This window comes from Asterias amurensis, chromosome 16 (genome assembly GCF_032118995.1).
Source record: "Asterias amurensis chromosome 16, ASM3211899v1".
In the NCBI taxonomy this organism is placed as follows: Eukaryota; Metazoa; Echinodermata; class Asteroidea; order Forcipulatida; family Asteriidae; genus Asterias; species Asterias amurensis.
The window spans coordinates 3,045,471-3,065,540 of NC_092663.1; the positions used below are offsets into that span (position 1 = coordinate 3,045,471).

Genomic DNA, 20,070 nt, shown 5'->3' on the forward strand with positions numbered 1-20,070 from the left:
GGCGAAGCCGAGGGAAAATAGAACGCTCCGGGGATCACCTCGGGAGTCATAGTTTTAACCATAGCACTCGAAGCAATCAATATTTGTATACAAGAAGAAGAAGAAGAACCCTAGCGTTCACAATGCCTTTAAGGACGATTTTGCTTTGTAATGTGACACAAAACCATTGAAATGCTAACACCACACGAACCAATTTATAACGCAGCATGCTGAATTCTTAACTGGTCAAATAGTGCATTGGTCAAATGTTTGGTAATATAAGTGCTTATGGGCAAATCCACGCTGCAACATAACGACTTGACGTGCCATTGCGTCTATACAGCTTTTTTGAAATTCTAAAAGGACAAGTTTGAAATTTCCACATTTTTAAAGCTTGAACGAATCGTCTGAATTATTTGGCATCGGTTATAATGACATCTTTGACTCTGTGTTGTGTACAAGTTATGGGCCATACATTGTGGCATCTGGCGATAAACTCGACAGTAATTTCGCTTACATGTTTTAAAGACACTGGACACTATTGGTAATTGTCAAAAACCAGTCTTCTCACTTGGTGTATCTCAACATATGCAAAAAATAACCAGCCCGTGAAAATTTGAGCTCAATTGGTCATGGAAGATGCGAGATAACTATGAAATGAAATAAAACCCTTGTTGCACAAAGTTGTGTGCTTTCAGATGCTTGATTTCGTGACCTCAAATTCTAAATCTGAGGTCCCGAAATCAAATTCGTGGACAATAACTTCTTTCTCGAAAACTACGTCACTTCAGAGGGAGCCATTTCTCACAATGTTTTATACTATCAACCTCTCTCCATTACTCGTCACCAAGAAAGGTTTGATGCCAATAATTATTTTGAGTAATTACCAATAGTGTCCACTGGCTTTAAATCCACCAGGGGTGCTATTTTTTTTTTTTTTTTTCCTTCTTTCTCTCTCCTATTTGTTTGTATAAAAAAAAATGTTTTCGTTATCGTTCTTATTTTATGTACTTTTACCTGTGAAATTAATAAATCAAAAATTGAAATGAAAACACGAAGGTAAATCACAACTAGAATTTTGTATAAGGTGAAGGATGAAAATGGAAGAAGCTACTCAAGACAACTAGAGACAAGACATTGTTTGTAAGAGTTCTTAAAGCAACCCACAGACGACCCTGACTTAATCTTGCAATTTATTCTCTTCAACAGAATTCTAAAAATACTGCAACAAGTTGCGAGTATCCACACTACGGGGAACGTACTCAATCACCGTGAAGCCGTTGGTGCTCAGTGGGGCTCCAGCCAACTTTCATCGGGTAAGTTATGCTTGATATGCCCGCTCAGTTGCTTGTCCTCGTCATTTACAGAGGATGCTTTCTATCACATATTTTTACAACTAAAAGAAGTACCAAAGGGTCCAACTCTGATTACACCAAGATGTACGTCTGTTTTAAAGGCATCGCACTGCACCTTTGTTAATTGTCAAAGAATAGTATTTTTACTTGGTGTATCCCAAATAATATGCATAAAATAACAAATCTGTGAACAATTTCACTCAATTGGTCATCGAAATTGCAAGAGAATTATGACTTGAAAACACCCTTGCTGCACTAGTTTCAAATGTCTAAAGGTTTTGAATATTTGAGTGATGACCTCTTTCTCAAAACTGTACGTTTTGTACTATCAACAGCCCTCTATTGCTTGTAAAGGTAATTTTTTATATTATAACACCCCTTGCAAGTATTCTGCCTGCTCATTGGTTTAGAGCGCGTCACATGACATGTCGTAGTTTTGCTAGACGACGGCCGTGTGATAGTGCGTCGGTTTGCCATGCGCTAGTCCGAAGACTAGCACACGGCTTCGTGCGCTAGTCCGACAGACTAGCACACGGCGTGCAGTACTCAGACGTCCGTTGCGTGTACGAGGATGATAAATTAATCGTCTGTAACCATTTCGGATTGCACGACACTACATGCAACACAGTAAGTAAAAGTGTTTGCAATCTGTATTCGCGTCGTCCGTGGATTGTAGCATTCAGGTCTGTAACTTAATAATAATGTATAATTAGAAATGTTTTGGGTGTTATAAAACAAATATTGACTGCTTTTACTCGTGCAATGGTTAAAAACTATGACTCCCTCGGTGATCCCCGGAGCGTTCTATTTTCCCTCGGCTTCGCCTCGGGAAAATAGAACGCTCCGGGGATCACCGCGGGAGTCATAGTTTTAACCATAGCACTCGAAGCAGTCAATATTTGTATACTAGTAAATGCTTTGAGTAATTTCCAAACGTATACATGGCCTTTAAAGGCAGTGGACACTATTGGTAATTACTCAAAATAGTTATTAGCACAAAACCTTACTTGATACGAGTAATTGGGAGAGGTTCATAGCATATATAAAACATTGTGAGAAACGGCTCCCTCTGAAGAAACGTAGTCTTTCCACGAATTTGATTTCGAGACCTCAGAATTAGATTTTGAGGTCTCGAAATCAAGCGTCTGAAAGCACAAAACTTCGTGCGACAAGGATGTTTTTTTACTTTCATGGTTAGCTGGCAACTTCGACGACCAATTGAGGTGAAATGTTCATATAGGTATGTTATTTTGTGAGAAGAGTGGTCTTTGACAATTACCAATAGTGTCTAGTGTCTTTAAAGCCACATCTGTCGTAAGAAAACACATTCCCATCTCGCGCTAACTAAAGGAGTACCAAAGGTCGAAATCTGATTAAACCAAGATGTTATATGCGTCTGTTTTAAATGGAGTGTATCGGCTCTTTGCAATTCCAAGGGATGAACATTGTGCTTGCAACATTACTACCCCTTGTCACGTTTATTTCAATCCTACAACCATCTCAGCTCCCTGGTGGGTATACAGTCTGTGTTGCCAAGTATGTATCGCTAAGCTAAATCAATCACAAGAACCATCCCTGCCCTCACATGTATCCATTTACCCCTGGGTGGAGAGAAGTAATTAGTGTCTTGCTCAAGAACACCGGGATTCGAACCGACACCCTATGACTTAGCCACCGGGGCCCAATTTTATAGCTTACCATGAAATTTCTTCCTTGATAAAAACAGAATTACTAAACCAAATTTCCATTTGTTGCATATTGCGTCTTACGGGTATTCGGCTGTTGTTTGCTCATCCTGAAAATCAAGTGGAAATTTGGTTGGTGATCCTGTTTTTATCTATGCAAAGGTTTCATGCTAAGCAACTTGTTGTGCTTGGCATAGCAGCTCTATGGAAATGGGCCCAGAACTTCAGTCTAATGCACTAAACTGCTCGGCCAAGACACGTTATACCTTTAGTTTTAAATCTGAAAATTAATGACCATAACAAACAGTTGTGTAGAGCGCTTGATGAATGTAAAATATTTTGGGACAATTATCAGGAATGTGATTTCAGCGAGGGGTTGGAAACAACTAAAATGACTTTCAGCAAAGATGACTTGTTGCCGTTTTCGTTAAAGTATGTATTTAATTAAATGTACGCTGTACGCCTTTGGTTAAAGGAACACGTTGCCTTGGATCGGACGAGTTGGTCTATAAAAAAGCGTTTGTAACCGTTTGTTATAAATTGCTTATGGTTGGAGAGATAATTTAAAAGTAGAATACAATGATCCACACAAGTTTGCCTCGAAATTGCGTGCTTTTCCTTTTACTGTGCGAACTAACACGGTCGGCCATTTATGGGAGTCAAAAATTTGACTCCCATAAATGGCCGACCGTGTTAGTTGACGAGGTAAAAGGAAAACCGTGCAATTTCGAGGCATGTTTGTGTGGATCATTGTATTCTACTTTTACAGCATCTTTCTACCCATATGCATATTATAACAAACGCTTTTCAAAGACCAACTCGACCGATCCAAGGCAACGTGTTCCTTTAATGTCAAAAACCAGTCTTCTCACTTCGTAAGTGCATGCCAACATAATGGACAAAATAAAATACCTGTGAAAATTGGTCGCCGAAGTTGCGCAAAGCTGTGTGGTTTCAGATGCTTTGAATTCGAGAGTGAGGAAATTACTTCTTTCTCAAAAACTGTTTTTTCAGAGGGAGTCATTTCTCACAATGTTATCAATAGCTGTCCATTGCTCGTTTTCAAGTAAGTTTTTATGCTAATAATTATTTTGAGTAATTACCAAGTGTCCACTGCCTTTAAAACTATATCATACATAATAAGTACAAATTTGAAAAACAACCAGTGCTTTTGTAAATTGTTTACAACAAACTCATCTCAGACATAAAACAGTTGTCAAATTCCATCGCAGACCCCGAGTGGCAGATATTCGAAGGGGAGATGGATTTGCTTTTCCCGGGGCCTGAATCTAAACAAGTTTGGCCGAGGGAGTAATTATTTCAGACACTCGGGTTAACGACCGATCCATCCATCCTCAGACCGCATGTGTTCCGACTTCGAAAACACACGTTTTCATCGAAGCCCAGAACCAATGCAAATGTAACAGAAATTCTGATGACTTTTTATTTGATTTCTTTATTTATTTATTTTTTACTACAAACATTGTGCTAAGCGCTCTTATGTTTTAGTTGTGTGAAACATAACATAGTGAGGTATCAATGTATATTCGGTTAGCAGAATCAACATGTGTAGGCATTAAGGAACTATGGTCTTACTTTTTATTCTACTAGTAGGACCTAGGGCCCTTTATGCTTATTAAAAACTTTCAAAAGGCTATAGCTCTAAGTTAGGACGACTAACTCGTCCTAACTCGAGATAAGACTGTGAAATTCACCTCTCTTTTAAGGGGTTCAGAGGTTTCAGTGTAGAGCCATTCACTGCTCTGATTGGTACGTCTGAAAGGATAACTGTGGTTGGAGGGCTTAGAGTTAATGTTTTCCTGGCCAGTGAGTGCCCCAGTTGCTGCAAATCTCATCGTCAGGAGATTGAAGAGTGTGAGGTTGGTCTATTTAAGGATTCGGGGATGACGTTGTCTGATCTCTCTTCATTTCTGTGAACTGCCGAAGAGCAGCCGTGTCCGCAAACAACACCTGGAGAACTCATTACAGCGTGGTCTTACATCACGGCCCAAGTTCATAGAGCGGAAAATATTGCTTAGCACAAATGAGCATGATACCAGTCACAAATTCTACATGTGACGTAGCAGTTTGGCTGGTAACCTTATTCTGGTTAGCACGTTTTTGTGCTAAGCATTTGTGTGTGTGCTTAAGCAGCTCTATGAAATTGGGCCCATGTCTACAAATCACCGCATCCACAACAGAACAAACCCCGTCCCAGTACAGCATATCGATCACAACCTCTTACGGTTCGGATCAAAAACATATTTTCTGCTCGGTGAGTTGTACTTCCCTTTCCTTGTTAACATCTTGTACCAGCTGCATAGGAGGAACAAAATGTATGATAGAGATATGCTTTTGTTGATTTGTTTACAAGAGTTACAATTTACACTGAATTGTTGACCCTTCCCAGTGATGTTAGTGTCGGGCTAGTAACCTCAAGACTGGACATGTTCTTCAGTCTGGTATACCTTACAATGGGAGACTTTGGGACGCTAGGTGGCAGCAGACTTACCAGGTAAATTTCCATTGTTTACGTAGTTCTGAGCGTGCGCACATGCCCGAGAACAATGGATTTTATTACCTGGTAAGTCTGCTGCCACCTACGTCCCAAAAGTCTCCCATTGAATAATAGCACCTCACTGTGAAATAACTTTAATTTAAAAAGTGATCTACAAAATGTAGACAGTAAAGAAATGTTCTCTTAGTGTTTTTTTTTTCAAATCAAAGAAGTTTGTAGTATTTTCTTAATTTGATTCTGAAGGCTGTTCCGTGTTTGTTATATACTTCTCAAGACAATGTCAGTCACTGGTCAGTCTGACTTTGAGATGTAAGTAATTACCAAAAGTGTGCACCTTTGAAAAACGTGAGAGACAACGTATCCTGCAAAGATGGCAATCAAATTAATTCGGAAGTAAGGGGTCGTTGACTGTTGGAGCATGAATGGGTTCATTTTTCGTCAACAAATTGATTGAACTTTACAGTAAATTATTACAATTCGGAAGTAATTGGTTGGTCAAAATAGCTCAGCGTCAGGCCACTGTAATGGTATTTGTCTCGTGCGATCATAATGCCCATGAGTGTTGTTTGGACAAATTGCTGTCATTCTGTATAGAGCTGAGTGGTTTAGCAGACGACAAAGAGACATTCGCCTCTGGGCACAATTTCAAACATCTGCTAAAGCACAAATAAATTGCTAAGCACAATAAAATCATGCTTACCAGAACAAGGTTACCAGCCAAACTACCATCCTGTCACATGCACCATTTTTTTTATTGGTATCCTACTCATTTTGTTTAAAAGCAGTTGTATGAAATTGGGCCCTCTGGCGTGAGTTATACATAAGTTTTTCGTTTGATTTTTTTTTTTCTCGCAATATTGATAACCCAAGTTTCAAAACAAGGATGGGGAAATATTGTTGTTCCGGCTGAGCCAAGTATTGAATGTCTTTCAACAAGCACTCTGCTGTAGAGCTGGGAATGTTTGGAATCTCAACTCATTTCCATGGCCAAGTTTTAAAGAGCTGCTTAAAAGGAAGGTACACTTATAACTACTCGAAACAAAAAATATTAACTTAAAAAATGACTTGAACAAGCATTGGAGAGCTGTTAGAAACGGCTCCCCCTGAAGTAGCATAGATTTTGAGAAAGAGGTAATTTCTCACTAAAATAATAAAAAGACTTCTAGCCAGAAGTCTTTTATTCCTATCTGCAAGCACACAAATTCGTCCAACAAGGGTGTTTTTTCTCGCATCGTTTTATCGCAACTTCGATGACCAATTTAGGTCAAGTTTTCACAGGCTTGTTATTTTATGCTTATGTTGGGACATACCAAGTGAGAAGACTGGTCATTGACAATTACCAAACGTGTACCTTCCCTTTAAGCAAAAATTACCAGTTAATATGATAGAAGTTGAACTACATTATGCCTATAACCTTAATATTCTGGTAAGCTATTCCGCATTGTGCTTAGCTACCTTTGTGCTTATAAGCAGGTCTAAAATGAATCGGGCCCAGAATTCATCCTCTATTGGTTACAGCTTTAAAAATGTCTTGTTTGTTCTGCCAAAAAAAGTGAATGGTTTGATGTTTCTTGAAAAAAGACTGCTGACTATTGTTTGCATTTAGGCCTACCATATTATGTCCTTTTGGTCGGTACACGGTTTGCAACAGCCATCTTCTCGTTTTTTTCTTCTTCTGTGTATAAAAGCGTTTTTGCTTGCATCAATGTGGTTAAAGGAACACGCTGCCTTGGATCGGACGAGTTGGTCTATAAAAAGTGTTTGAAACCGTTTATTATGAAATGCATATGGTTAGAAAGATGTTGTAAAAGTAGAATATAATGATCCACACAAGTATCACTCATAAATTGCACGGTTTTTCTTCTTTTCTTTACGTCGCGAACTAACACGGTCGGCCATTTATGGGAGTCAAAAATTTGACTCCCATAAATGGCCGACCGTGTTAGTCGACGAGGTAAAAAGAAATCGTGCGATTTTGAGTGATACTTGTGTGGATCATTATATTCTACTTTTTCAACATCTTTCTAACCATATCGATTTGATAACAAACGGTTACAGAACGCTTTTCAAAGACCAACTCGACCGATCCAAGGCAACGTGTTCCTTTAACATTGCACGAGAGCTCAGTAAAACACCGCCGGAATGAAAACCTCCCTGATTGCACTCTAATAACACGCCCCTTCTCCTCTCAAACTAGATTACGTGTTATCACGTCACCCCCCCCCCCCCCCCGCCCCGGAACGTGAATATCAATAATGCTCCTACGTATTTCGATATGTGTACCAACCAATCATTCTGCGCGTTGGTTAAACCCATCAATTACAAGTCACCGTGCAAACCTGAGTGTCGATGAGAGCCGAGCCTCAATGACTCGAATACCCCTGCCGTCGAACGTCATCAACGGCTACCCCTTAAGTAATTTTGTGTTCGCTTGTGTAACTCCTCGTCCTCGGTGATTGGATATGCACTTTATCTATTCCTTTTGACCTGTTTCTATGGTACAAATGCACATTTTGCCTTGCTTCCTCTGGGTCCATTTTCATAAAGCCGTTAATCAGAAAAGCTGCTCGACAAATCTCTTTGCAAAACAAAAACTGAGTGTGGGGCACCAGTCAACAATTTAAACTTAATAGTGTAACTTTGGTTGGTAACTGTCTGTTAAGCAATGCATGTCTGTACTTAGCAAGTTTTTGTGCTGACGGGCTGTATGAAATTGGACCCTGTTTCCAAAGCATGGTTGTTTCTTCTTCTGCCTTAAAGGAACACATTGCCTTGGATCGGACGAGTTGGTCTATAAAAAGCATTTGAAACCGGTTTTTATGAAATGCATATGGTTAGAAAGATGTTTACAAAGTAGAATATAATTATCCACACAAGTATCACTCAAAATTGCACGGTTTTCATTTTACGTCGCGAATAAACACGGTCGGCCATTTATGGGAGTCAACTCTTTGACTCCCATAAATGGCCGACCTGGTTAGTCGACGAGGTAAAACGAAAACCACGCAATTTTGAGGCATGTTTGTGTAGATCATTGTATTCTACTTTTACAACATCTTTCTAACCATATCAATTTTATAGCAAACGGTTACAAACGCATTTCAAAGACCAACACTGTAAACCATGGGGTGTACATTAGGCCTAATGTTAGTGGAAAGCTATTTGCGTGTTAGATTTGAATGTTGTCTGATACAAAGACGTGCTTGATAACAAGTTACCACTTGGATTTAAATTTCTCAAAACTATGGAGAGACAGCGTTGCTATGCCACGTGCTTTTTTTTGGGGGGGGGGCCAGTTTTACTGCATAAAACACGCGTCACGGCAAACAACCCGTACACATTATTTTTATTGAATATATATGGCACAATGGTAGCATGGTTTGCTCATCTGGAGGTTGTTTTCTCCACTAACTATATAATAGGGGAGAAAGTTAATGTAGTGGAATTGTGACGGTGTATTTATAGGGAAATCCTTCCCCAGAGTTCTGTCCTCCTCACGGGAAATATTAACATGTGCTGAAGGAGAAGGATTTAAAAGAGGGCGCTATCAGATAAGAAGTACTTAGTTCGTCATTATTTTATTACGATAGAAGGGGGTTTGGGTATCTCCTGCCACACCAGTACTAAATACCAATGATTGAGTGTGATCATATATCTCGGAGTAGACAGGATTTACTGTGCGGAACCTCATCATGCTCTGTGGTTAGCGACTTAGTCTTATAGTATAATTGCCATGGTCTATTTTGTGTCCGGGCCCGGTGTCCCAGGATCATTTGTCAGCCGGATATTCTGTCCCATCTTATTGTGGGAAATTTGCATGGGCTGAAGAGGATGGTTCAAAAGAGGGCGCTATCAGAAGAAGTTTGTACACAGTTTGCCGTATGGAGGGGGGACGGAATTCCCTGGGACACTAGCCTTTAACAAGGCTCACGCGGCGGCGGCAACCCCAGATATCACGCACGGAAAAAGACCAGCGCGAGCGGGGGGTGTAGCAGCTGTGTGCGCCTTGACTAAAGGCTACTGGGACACCCTCTGCCCAAAACTTGAGGTGTCCTATAATAGTTCTTGAATTTCATTCATTTATAATTACTTGATTTCTGCTGATGGATCGATCAGCATCTCAGTGCCAAAACTATTTAACAGGAGCTCAATTACATTTTACAGACCCCCCCCCCCCCCCTCCAAAATTAACAGAGTTATTAGTCGTTGATGTTTGTTGTTCTTTATACTCCCTGGCAGCCTTGTGCCGAGTTGCTGGACATGCCGTTGAAGAGCCTTCCGAGCATTGCCCGCTTACTCGTCGATTTAACGGCTGTAGATGGACTATCATAAAACAGTTTGGTTTCCAGACAGGACTACCAGAGCTTACCTGCAGGTAAAACACTTATCCAATGTTTCCTGGAGTTGTTCCAATAATATTGCCTTTTGCATAATATTTATTTTTAAAAACCTGTTAAATAATTGTGTTTTCTGTATCTCTCCGGCGTTGCTGCTTGCATTAAATTGTTTGTATTGTGTATAAAATGATATTTAGGTCTACATAAATATTAAACTGTATGTAGGTTTCCTTACCACCCAGTGAGGGGATGCGCGCGGCTAGCTACGCTAGTAAAAAAAAAAGAAGATTATTACAGCTCCAGAATTAATCGAAACAAAGAGGGCGCACTATTGTGGAAGCTGTTTACAGGATCGAGTGACGTCACCAGTGTTGTTGGTTTGCTATCCTGCTGCATGCGTTACGTGCAGACTACTACACAGTACATGGCAGAATCGACTTCAGTAAATGTGGACGTAAATGTGAGTTTATTTTAACAAATATTTTCAGTTTGTTTAATTTGGAATATTAAATGTAGCTTATACAGACAGTGTGTTATAGTTTCCTCGTTCGTGGGTGTGAGAATATTAAGGTAAATGCAGTTCAATTTGTGAATAAATTCTGATTCTGAATATTGTTAGTGAATAGGATTATAGTGGTACTGTAGTGTTGTTTTTGTATGTAGAGTAGAGTGTCAATATTTTTTTTTTTTGGACAGTCATAATTCATTTTTGACTGACAGTAAAAATAATGTTCCCTTTAAAAAATCCTTGGTAATGGGGCCACAAATAAGAGAATGAGGAGGTGATACTATCCACATTTAGTACTCAAATTTTAATAATAAAAGTTAAAACCATGAATGATTGTCGGGTTGGTAACGCAGAAGTTGTAACAAGTTTCAATTCATTTGCAGTGAAAGTTATTTCATAAATAAATGCATTTCATTTATATTCTTAATGTATGGACCCTTGAACATCGTTATGAATATAAACAAAATAGTTTTTTGATAATTTTTATACAAATAATAACATTTTTAAGTTAGAGTGCTTCTTTTTTATTTTTAGGCCTATATTTTAATTATAAATCGCGAGTATAAACTGGAAAAAAATTTAAAACATTCATTCAAGAAACTGTTTCCATACCGGTAAAATAATAATCTTTCCGATTTTTAAAGGAACACGTTGCCTTGACTCGGTCGAGTTGGTCCTTGAAAAGCGTCCTGTAACAGTTTTTTATAAAATCGGTATGGTTAGAAAGATGTTGTAAAAGTAAAATACAATGATCTACACAAATATCCTTCGAAATTGCTTGGTTTTCTTTTTACCTTGTCCAGTAACACGATCGGCCATTTATGGATTTTTGACTCCCATAAATGGCCGACTGTGTTAGTTCGCGACGTATAGGGCCTAATGAAAACCGTGCAAATTTGAGTGATACTTGTGTGGATAGTTAAATTCTACTTTGTAAACATCTTTCTAACCATATGCATTTCATAACAAACGGTTTCAAACGCTTTTTATAGACCAACTCGTCCGATCCAAGGCAACGTGTTCCTTTAAGTAATGGCGAACTGATAGATTTATATGCACAGGCTGAGCCAATGACCAGCAGCAACTCTTTAGTAGACTATTCTGTATGAGAGAGCCCTGCTCCAATGGACCGTTCCAGCTTTCCACTAAGCTCCGCCCACCGCGCACGTGAGCAAGACACGTGTACGAGCACTCCCAATGACATTCTGCACGATTCTGCCGCGCATTCCAAATATACGCGCACGCATGACCGAGTTTGTCCGACCACAATCATTGCTGTGATTGGTCAAATGGGTGAAAGCGCACAGTTTGATTGACAGACCGGATCGGTCCATAGTGTGCATTGGTCGTTTTAGTAAATATTTACTTTCCTTTGTTTTACCTAATTCATTATATTTGTTTCAGAAGCAAGGATCCGAATCTGGTGACAGTCCAAAACCCAGTGCCAGAATGGCCAAAGTGAGTATGCACCAGTGTTCTCCTGTTTAAAAAACCAAAATCCAACAGCCCCTTTTGTTGCGAAAATTGTAGAGTTAGACTGGGGTGGATTACACAAGGAGTTAAGACTAGTCTTACATGTATCTCGAGTTTCACTTAGGAAAAGCCTTAAGATCTTAATATATCCTAGGACTAGTCTTAAACCTAACTCTCTGTGAAATCAACCCCTGGTCACTTAAGTTAAAGGCAGTGGACACTATTGGTAATTACTCAAAATAATTATCGTCATAAAACCTTTTGTTGATTCTGAGTAATGGGGAGACGTTGATAGTATAAAACATTGTGAGAAACAGCTCCCTCTGAATTTTCCACGAATTTGATTTCGAGACCTCAAGTTTAGAATTTGAGGTCTCGAAATCAAGCATCAGAAGGCACACAACTTTGTGTGACAAGGGTGTTTTTTCTTTCATTATTATCTCGCAACTGCGACGACCGATTGAGCTCAAATTTTCACAGGTTTGTTATTTTATGCATATGTTGAGATACACCAACTGTGAAGACTGGTCTTTGACAATTACCAATAATGTCCACTGTCTTTAAACCACAAGTATACTTTTCTGAAAAAGAAGAGGAGCAAACTTACGCAAGTTTGTTGCTCTTTCTGCAAATGAAACAAAACATAAGAGGGTCTGTGACTGTCTCCAAACGCGACACACTGGAAAGTCTGGGTAGCAATTATGAAGCCAAATGTTTAAAGTCACCTGGAAATAGAATTTTTTTTTCTTTCAAACATAAAAGTATATGGTTACGAACAATCAAACAATTTTTTTATTAATTGTTTGTCACGATTTATATATTAAAAATATATAAAGTTGTTTGGGGGGCTGACTCCGCCTACCCCTTTTGTGACGTCAATCGAGGCAGACTTTGCCTGCAATGCGTATAGGAAACACACGTGCAAAGTACATGTATGTCCAAGTCGTGAGTTGGTACATTTCAAAAAGTGTTTTTCTTCATTCAGCAGCAATACACCTGGTCGGCATTGCCAAAAAAAACGAGAAAAAAACGTACAAACTCACGACTTGGTCCGTACATGTACTTTGCAATTGTGTTTACTCTACGCATTACAGGCAAAGTCTGCCTCGATTGACGTCATGAACAGCGCCCTCTCGGGTCGGGTCCTACTCTTAAATTTGTAAATAACATAAGAACTGATTTTTGAAAACCTTAGTTAACTGTTAATTCACATTCCACTCATCACTGAAACTTTCACAGGATTTGAGACTTTGAGAAAGACTCTGCTAGGGTCAAAACATCGGGTCATTAACTGTTTTTTGCATTTTAAAACTTTCCCATGTAAAAACTTAAGCATATCATTCAACCAGACCTCTCGGCCACGACACAACACGCTGCCCCCTGATTAAATTTTTGGGGGTTAGAAACTAAAAATTAGCAATATTTAATGCTTTCCTGATTCTCTTTGCAGCTTTTGAGCAGGACTCGCCTTGTGAGTTACCTGCCCGGTCTGAAGGCATTACAGCAGCGAGTAGCCTCTGTCTCCAGCAGTCATGTTACATTGTCTTATAGTGGTGCTGAAGGGAGGCAAGCAGGAGAAGGTACATGTAAATACGTCACATTCAGAAACTTATATGGATACATCAAATCTTGATAACTGGGCCCAATTTCACTAAGCTGATTTCATAGATTCTTGTCATTTGATTGGTCCAATATTTACTGCCAGTCAAGCTGTACGCGGCACCCCCAGATGTCAAGCACGACCCCAGATATCACGCACGAAAAAATACGGTCACATTCAGAAACTTATATGGATACATCAAATCTTGATAACTGGGCCCAATTTCACTAAGCTGATTTAATAGATTCTTGTTATTTGATTGGTCCAATATTTACTGCCAGTCAAGCCGCACGCGGCACCCCCAGGTGTCAAGCACGACCCCAGATATCACGCACGAAAAAAGACCAGTGCGAGCGGCGAAGCCGCAAAGCGCCTTTAGCAACTCGTTTTGGGGGCTTATGTTTTTCTTTACTTTTTGCCACAGATTTTGGTGGGAGAAATGTAATGCATAATGCATGAGGGTGATGAGTTGTTGGCCAATAAGGAGACACAATTACCATACATGTAGATCACACGCCATGTGCACGCCCATTACCCACACACACATAATGGTCACGTGTTGAGGGCAACACACACGAGGTGCATTGAACAACTGATTAATATAAACGCGTTGCTAAAGGCGCTTTGCGGCTTCGCCGCTCGCGCTGGTCTTTTTTCTTGCGTGACATCTGGGGGTGCCGCCGCCGCCTCCGGGTGCACCTTGATTAAAGGCTACCTTAGGGACAGACACCTGGTCCCAAAATGATGGAAGTAACTTTTTGGTTCTCTCGTGAAAACGGCTTCAGTTGATGTATTTACTTTGATCATGAAATACCTGACTTTCCTCTCACCGACAGATTACCAAATTACCGTCAGCTCTTCAAGTATTTCCGACAAAGACCTTGGTCCCCTCGGCCCCGTCAATCCACGGTTCCCTCTCCCCGGTAACACAGGACTCAATAACACCTCATACGTGCCGGTAGCACGTAGAGTTCCAGATATTTTAACGACATCCTTACCTCAAGATCGTCACGCCAGCATCCTGTCGCAATTTGTGAACATTGTCGCAGAGGTTTGTTTAATACTTTTTATATTTTCATGGAAATGTGCAACGCCCCTTTTCACACTGTATCTATTATCTATAGGGTGACATTGGCTAGTAGATAAGGGCACCGAACTCAAGCTCTGCTGATTCTGTTCAGCAGAGTTAGGGTTCGAGTCCCGATCGTGACACTTGTGTCCTTCAGCAAGACACTTAACTATAATTGCTTCTCCCACCTAGTTTCTCCCACCTAAATGGATACTCTGAGGGCAGAGATTGTTCTTGTGGGTGGTTTAGCTTAGTAGCCCATTGTTGCACATGCTGTATACTCCCTAGGGAGCTGAGATGGTTTAAAGGCAGTGGACACTATTGGTCATTACTCATATAACTATCATCATAAAGCCTTTCTTGATTACGAGTAATGGGGAGAAGTTGATGGTATAAAACATTGTGAGAAACAGCTCCCTCTGAAGTGACGCAGTTTTCGAGAAGGAAGTAATTTTAGACGAATTTTCTTTCGAGAAATCAAACATCAGAAAGCACACAACTTCATGTGACAATGGTGTTTTTTCTTTCATTGATATCTCGCAAACTCGACAACTGATTGAGCTAAAATTTTCACAGGTTTGTTATTTTATGCATATGCTGAGATACACCAAGTCAGAAGACTGGTCTTTGACAATTACCAATAGTGTCCACTGTCTTTAAGGAATAAAAAAAGGCCCAGTGACCAGGGGTAATGATGTTGGAAGCGCTTTTTGAGACAACTTTCAGGTGTGGAAAGCACAATACAAAAACTGGTTGTTATTATTATTATCCTGAGGAGTTTTATTACCAATTCAGTTACAGCCAATGATTTCCCTAGTTTAGCAGAGCAAAATACTACAGAAAATGTATCAGTTGCTACTCAAAAAATCATGATTTGTGACACGATATTGGTATTCAGTTTGCACAAAAAAAGTCAGCCTAAATGTTTTGCTATGCAAAACTGCTGGACACAATCATTCCATGGGATACCCTGATGCACTTTCGCGCTGGCTTTGCCTAGACCCCTATTCCATGGGAGTCCAGCTGCATGTTTCAATAATACACCAGGGTTTTAGAGCTTACACCTCCTACAGAGCGTGGGTGGCTATTTCTCTGGGATTTGCCGGGAATATCAGGGGTAAAAGCTTTCTGTTGTATGTAGAAAATGGACTCAAACTCTGTGATAGACTTCAACAACTTTATTTGTAAATCTACGTTTTTATAACATGCACTTGGGAATAACTCATCTAAAACACTATTACATCATGCATCTTAGGCCATACACAACCTAGATCATGTTTGTCTAATGAAAGTGAAATATAAATAGGATATGACACTACCCAAGTGTGAAAGAGCCGACCATTATTCCCCAGGGTTGCCCCCATTGAAAAGAAACATAGATACACAACCCCTTACCTTCCTAGACTGTCTCTCCACACCCTACTAGATGGCTTTCTTAAATTTGATCCACACTGTTCATTACAATCAATGAAATAGTGATATTTATGTTTATTGGTATTTTTTGTTGTCACAGTCGCAAGATGATGACATCACAAAGCAAATAGAAGAGCTAAGAAACCATCCTGAAGCTCTAGAGTGCATTTCACAGGACTGTCCTGAAAACCTTAGAAAAGGTAAGAATATCGGCCACTGCAAAGACACGTTTGATAATCTTGTTGCCCTTGAGTGATTTTACTGGGATCTTTTCTCACTACAACAAAATCCAACACAATGGGCAAATTAGGTACCGTTTGATTAGCACCTCTACCTGTGGTTTTTATTTTTCGGGACTTACTGAAGTTTCTTTAATGATCGCTTTCCCTGAAAATATTGTTGCCACAGAGAAACCCGCAGAGTTGAAAAAGGACAACTATGGAAATGGTTCTCGTTAGAAGTAAACAGAATTTTATGTTGTCCTGTGAGAAAATTGAGTAGGGGTGCACTGTGATTAGCAAAACCGCCAATAATTTTTTTTTTTTTTAGATTCAAGTTTTGGTGGATAAAAACTAACATGTTTTCCCATAAAATGATTCTCAAAATGTTTTTAACTATCGAAACCTGCTGTACTTCATAACCAAGTAAATTTTTATTGCCACTAATTTTAAGAGCGATTGCTGAACATATAGAGATCCTATGATTACGCCAAAATATTTCTTTGCAAATTATTTCCCTGCAGAGTTCTTGAATTTGTTTCCCGGGATTAGTATAGAAAGTACTGATAAATTCACCGTTGTAACGTTGTGTCAGAGGACGAGAAACAATATGACGGGTTGGAGCAATGAGGTAGAAGAAGAGAGGAATCAACTCCTGGAAACGGTAAGAATATATCATCTTTTTAAAGCCATTGGACCCTTTCAGTACAGAAAAATAAATAAAAGCTCACAGATTTACAAATAACTTGCAGGGTTTACAGAAGGTAATGGTGAAAGACTTCTCTTGAAATGTTATTCCATGAAATGCTTTACTTTTTGAGAAAAATGTACAAACAATATAAATTCTCGTTAACGAGAATAATGGATTTATTTTACACACATGTCATGACACGGCGAAACGCGCGGATACAAGGGTGGGTTTTCCCGTTATTTTCTCCCGACTCCGATGACCGATTGAGACTAAATGTTCACAGATTTGTTATTTGATATAAGAGCTGTGATACACGAAGTGTGGGCCCTGGACAATACTGATTACTGAAAGGGTCCAATGGCTTTAAACCGAAAATATTTCTACTTACAAACAAAATTTTTAAAATGAGGTATCAGCTAACATCACAAGTTCACTTCAATATGAGAGCTACACCTAACTGTCACCAGCCATCAATTTCACCAAACTCTTCCTAACTTAGGATTATTTTTAGGACTTGGGACGAGTTAAGTTCCGTTTCCGTAGACGTAGGACGCTTTGAACCCATCCTACGTTAGGAGGGGTTACTCGTCCTAACTCGAGATAGGATTAATCCTAGCGTTTATTGAAAATCGGCTGCTGTGCACAGTGCTACCTTCCGACTATTAGGCATGTTATGAGGTGCATGCTGGGCCCAATTTCATAGAGCTGCTAAGCACAAAAATTTGCTTAGCATGAAATTTCTTCCTTGATAACCAAATTTCCATTTGTTGCATGTTGCTCTTAACTGGTATTCAACTGGTGTTTGCTTGTCCTGAAAACCATGTGGAAATTTGGGTGGCATTCCTATTTTTATCAAGGGAGATATTTCAGGCTAAGCAACTTTTTGTGCTTAGCAGCGCTATGAAATTGCCTTGCTCAAGGGAAGCAGTTATGGTTAAATGCCTTGCTCAAGGGCACAACTGTCATGACCAGGATTCGAATTGAGCTTAGAATTTTCTTTATTCTATTTATTATGGTTTTCCTGTGTTTTATGTATGGCGCCCTCTATTGGCCACTTTTAGTAAACCTCCAGAAACTATATTTCACATTGTTATGAAAGAAACAAAACATTTTTAAGGAAGTGAGACAAGGTTGTCTTTTCTCTCGAGAAATGATTCCTTTTTCTTTTGTTTCATTTGCTTATCCTTCCCCATCGAAACCATTGTATCGAAGTCCCCATCGAAGTCAATTGTTAACGTTTTATTTTAGAGTTTAAAAACAAGAAAATTTTAGTAATCACTCACTTCCAGTGCATAAACAATGATCGAAACAGTTTTAAAGATCAAGTGCACTTCAAAAGAATTGGACAACCTTGGTAATTGTAGTCTCACTTGCTGTCACAAACCTGTGAAAATCTGGACTCAATTGGTCATCAAAGTTGCAAGAGAATAATGAAAGGAAAAAACACCCTTGTTGCATAAATGTGTGTGATTTCAGATGCCTAAAAAAGGCCTCTGGTCTAAAGGCTTTTACTATTTGAGTAAGAAATGTCCCCTTTCTTAAAAGCTATGGTTTTTTCAGAGGGAGCCGTTTCTCACAATGTTTTATTCTAACAACAGCTCCCCATTACTCATTTACAAGTACGGTTTTATGCTTAACATTATTTTGAGTAATTACCAATTGTGTCCAGTGCCTTTATTCATCGGGCCATTTATTCTCAGTATTTTTTTTTCTTCTTTTTTTTTCTGTATCTTTGACAACAGTTCATCGAGAGTGCAAAGGAAATGTGTCAAATCCTTACAGAGGCCGGCTATTGGGCAGACTTCATCGATCCATCATCAGGTCAAGCGGTGAGTACCAATTAATATTTAACCCCCCTTCCCGCCCCTTCAGTGTAGTAACCAGAGATGGGCAGAAGGACTACAGCTCAGAACCCTTGCCCTGCCACCTCATTTGCTGCCCTCCCCCCAACAACAACAACAAAATTGAGGTTTAAAAGTGCACAAATGAATGGTTTGATGCATCTAATATCCCACCCAAATGATGTCTTGGCTCTTGAATATTCTCCCTACTGCTTCCTGGTGTCTGGTTACACCAACTGTCCTACGTGGTACTTGTCCCCTCCAGTTTTTTTTTTTTTTTCACAGACAGTAGTCATACTGCACCAATCCTGTATCGCACCAGATTTGTTATTGGCAAACCTTTCTTAACCTGTGACTTTCCCCTAGTCCTTCAAAAGCATCTTGAGGATTTGGAGGGTTCTTAAAGGCAGTGGACACTATTGGTAAATACTCAAAGTAATTATTAACATAAAACCTTACCTGGTAACGAGTAATGGGGACAGGTTGATAGTATAAAACATTGTGAGAAACGGCTCCCTCTGAAGTAATTTTGCACGAATTTGATTTCGAGACCACAGATTTAGAACTTGAGGTCTCGAAATCAAGCAACTGAAAGCACACAACTTTGTGTGACAAGGGTGTTTTTTCTTTTTAATTATTCGCAACTTCGACGACCAATTGAGCTAAAATTTGTACAGGTTTGTTGTTTTATTCATATACATGTATGTTGAGATACACCAAGTGAGAAGAGTGGTCTTTGACAATTACCAATAGTGTCCAGTGTCTTGACAGACTAGGCAGGCCATGGTTGACATTAATCTATTGTCCAGAAAAGGATTGACATTATTAAAGCACTAGTGTTCCTACATAAAGCATATCATTAAATGTTTTTTGAGACGACCGATTCTGAAGCAGTAGGGATAGTACATTTCATATTGGCAGTTGAATTTCAAGGGTTCATTATTTTTAAAAAGGCAGTCTGAATTCTGTCAAACTCAATATCCGTTGATTCTGAAGAATTGAGGCAGTAGGATCTTACATAACTCATCGGTTGTTTTTGGAGGATTTGTGTAGTTTTCTCCAAGGACGTGTTGTTAATAAATGGCATTGATGACTATACAAACATACAAGGTAACGTTTTGTTTGCACTGCCTTGCCTTCCAATAGAAAATCAGTGTTAGGGTTGGCCGTTCTGTGTACCTTTATGCCAATTGGCCATAAAAGTTAATTAAACATTGGGTAAGGGCCTGTCTGTGATAAGTATGTATTCACATAGTAAACTACTGCTGGTTGCATCATAGTTCTAAACTGTTGCTAAGAAACATGGCAGACTTTTTTTTTATCACAGTGATCTGCTCTTGAAGTTTGTTCAAAGTTGTAATCCATCGCTATAGTAACATACAT

At 39.4% G+C, this 20,070-nt stretch overlaps 1 protein-coding gene across 1 annotated transcript in view; it reads left to right on the forward strand.

The window, feature by feature from the left end:
- The first annotated feature begins 10,241 nt into the window (after nucleotides 1-10,241).
- LOC139948970 (methylmalonic aciduria and homocystinuria type D homolog, mitochondrial-like) overlaps nucleotides 10,242-20,070 on the forward strand; it is a 30,292-nt gene continuing 20,463 nt past the window's right edge. Inside the window, exons 1-7 of the mRNA XM_071947354.1 lie at nucleotides 10,242-10,334; nucleotides 11,787-11,840; nucleotides 13,306-13,435; nucleotides 14,292-14,506; nucleotides 16,038-16,137; nucleotides 16,680-16,819; nucleotides 18,589-18,675. Coding sequence (XP_071803455.1) covers nucleotides 10,269-10,334; nucleotides 11,787-11,840; nucleotides 13,306-13,435; nucleotides 14,292-14,506; nucleotides 16,038-16,137; nucleotides 16,680-16,819; nucleotides 18,589-18,675 — 792 coding nt within the window. The 5' untranslated portion in view covers nucleotides 10,242-10,268. The remainder of the gene's footprint in view (nucleotides 10,335-11,786; nucleotides 11,841-13,305; nucleotides 13,436-14,291; nucleotides 14,507-16,037; nucleotides 16,138-16,679; nucleotides 16,820-18,588; nucleotides 18,676-20,070) is intronic.